General features: G+C 49.0%; 1 protein-coding gene across 2 annotated transcripts in view; it reads left to right on the top strand.

Moving 5' to 3' along the window:
* Positions 1 to 323: 323 nt before the first annotated feature.
* Positions 324 to 1280, top strand: part of CIB3 (calcium and integrin binding family member 3) — a 7444-nt gene continuing 6487 nt past the window's right edge. Inside the window, exons 1-2 of one of the 2 annotated variants that reach the window (XM_015421828.1) lie at positions 324 to 374; positions 666 to 700. In XM_015421828.1, the coding sequence (XP_015277314.1) occupies positions 324 to 374; positions 666 to 700 (86 nt within the window). The remainder of the gene's footprint in view (positions 375 to 665; positions 701 to 1280) is intronic. The other variant, XM_015421829.1, reaches the window with a different exon arrangement.

Here is a 1280-nt window from a genome sequence, read left to right on the forward strand (position 1 = left end):
CGGGGAATGGCAGGGGGAGGCCATGGCAGCCACTGGGTACCTGTGGGCAGAGGGTCCTCTGCATGTGCAGACCGAGGCCTGGGAGTAATCTGACCCACTCTGGAGTGATGCTGGACCTGCCCCATGTGCCCCCGCTGCACTCTGGATCTAATGAAATGCTGCTATTATAATCCTCAGATCCATGGAGCAGTGAAAGCTGACACTTGATCCTCTCTGGTCTCAGCAAGCCCCGTTGCCGGAACTTTTCATAATCTCAGTACTCAGCCTCCTTAGCCAGGGAGCCTCAGGAGAAGGAGTCACCGGATAAGGACCAGGACTGAGCAATGGGCAACAAGCAGACCACCTTCACTCTGGAGCAGCTGGACGCGTATCAGGTGAGAGCCCTTTCACTCCCTGGGACACTCATCGCGTCTCTCTTACATGCACGCATCTTGTGCACCCAGATAAACGCTGCTAAGGCAGAAGGATGAGAAACCCTTTTCCCGCTGCTTAGAAGCAGAAAAACACCTCCCTCTTCCAACATGGACAGGAGGCCCAAGAGCACCCCACGGCCTCTGAGAGGAGAAAAAGAGGAGGAGTCCAAGACTGTTACAACAGGGTCAGAAATTACTCTGGGGTGTGGGCCTGACACACCTATCTCTGACTTGAGATTTCTTCTATTTTAGGACACAACATTTTTCACCAAGAAAGAAATTCTCAGGTGAGGGAATTTTTCAATACCAATGTGTAAAATCCAGCCACTTGAATATGTGTTGTGAAAAGATTTGATCAATTAAAATGTTCATACCCTACTTTTCCTCTTTGCTCATACTGGCTTCAAGGAATAAGAATGACTGGGCCAGAGTTATTGTCCACATTTTTCTCCACAGAAGGAAGTGTGGCGTTCAGGCCTTCCACAGACACCAAAGACATAACTCCATAACTCCATAACTTTGGCATCCTGGTGACTCAAACCATTGCTTTCCTGGAGCTTAGGAAGTCCCACAATGCCAGAGTTTAGGATGCCTACAGGACAGGCTACAATGTGCACCTCTGCCAGGCACCAGAGGTCTCTTGAACCCACCACCATCCCAACTGTGTACATCTTAAATAGCAGGGGGGGACAACCTCCCCCTTTAAGAATCAGTACTTTATGAGTTGGGGTGTTGTTTTTTTAACGTCTTGGTTTCTTTTTTGAAACCATAGCTATTACAGAGGGCCCAAAGTGAGGGGAGGTTTTAAAAAATCAAGGGGAGAGAGAGAGAGAGAGAGAGAGAGAGAGAGAGAGAGAGAGAGAGAGA

The sequence above is a fragment of the Gekko japonicus genome, unplaced genomic scaffold (genome assembly GCF_001447785.1).
Source record: "Gekko japonicus isolate JY-2015 unplaced genomic scaffold, Gekko_japonicus_V1.1 scaffold6301, whole genome shotgun sequence".
In the NCBI taxonomy this organism is placed as follows: domain Eukaryota; kingdom Metazoa; phylum Chordata; class Lepidosauria; order Squamata; family Gekkonidae; genus Gekko; species Gekko japonicus.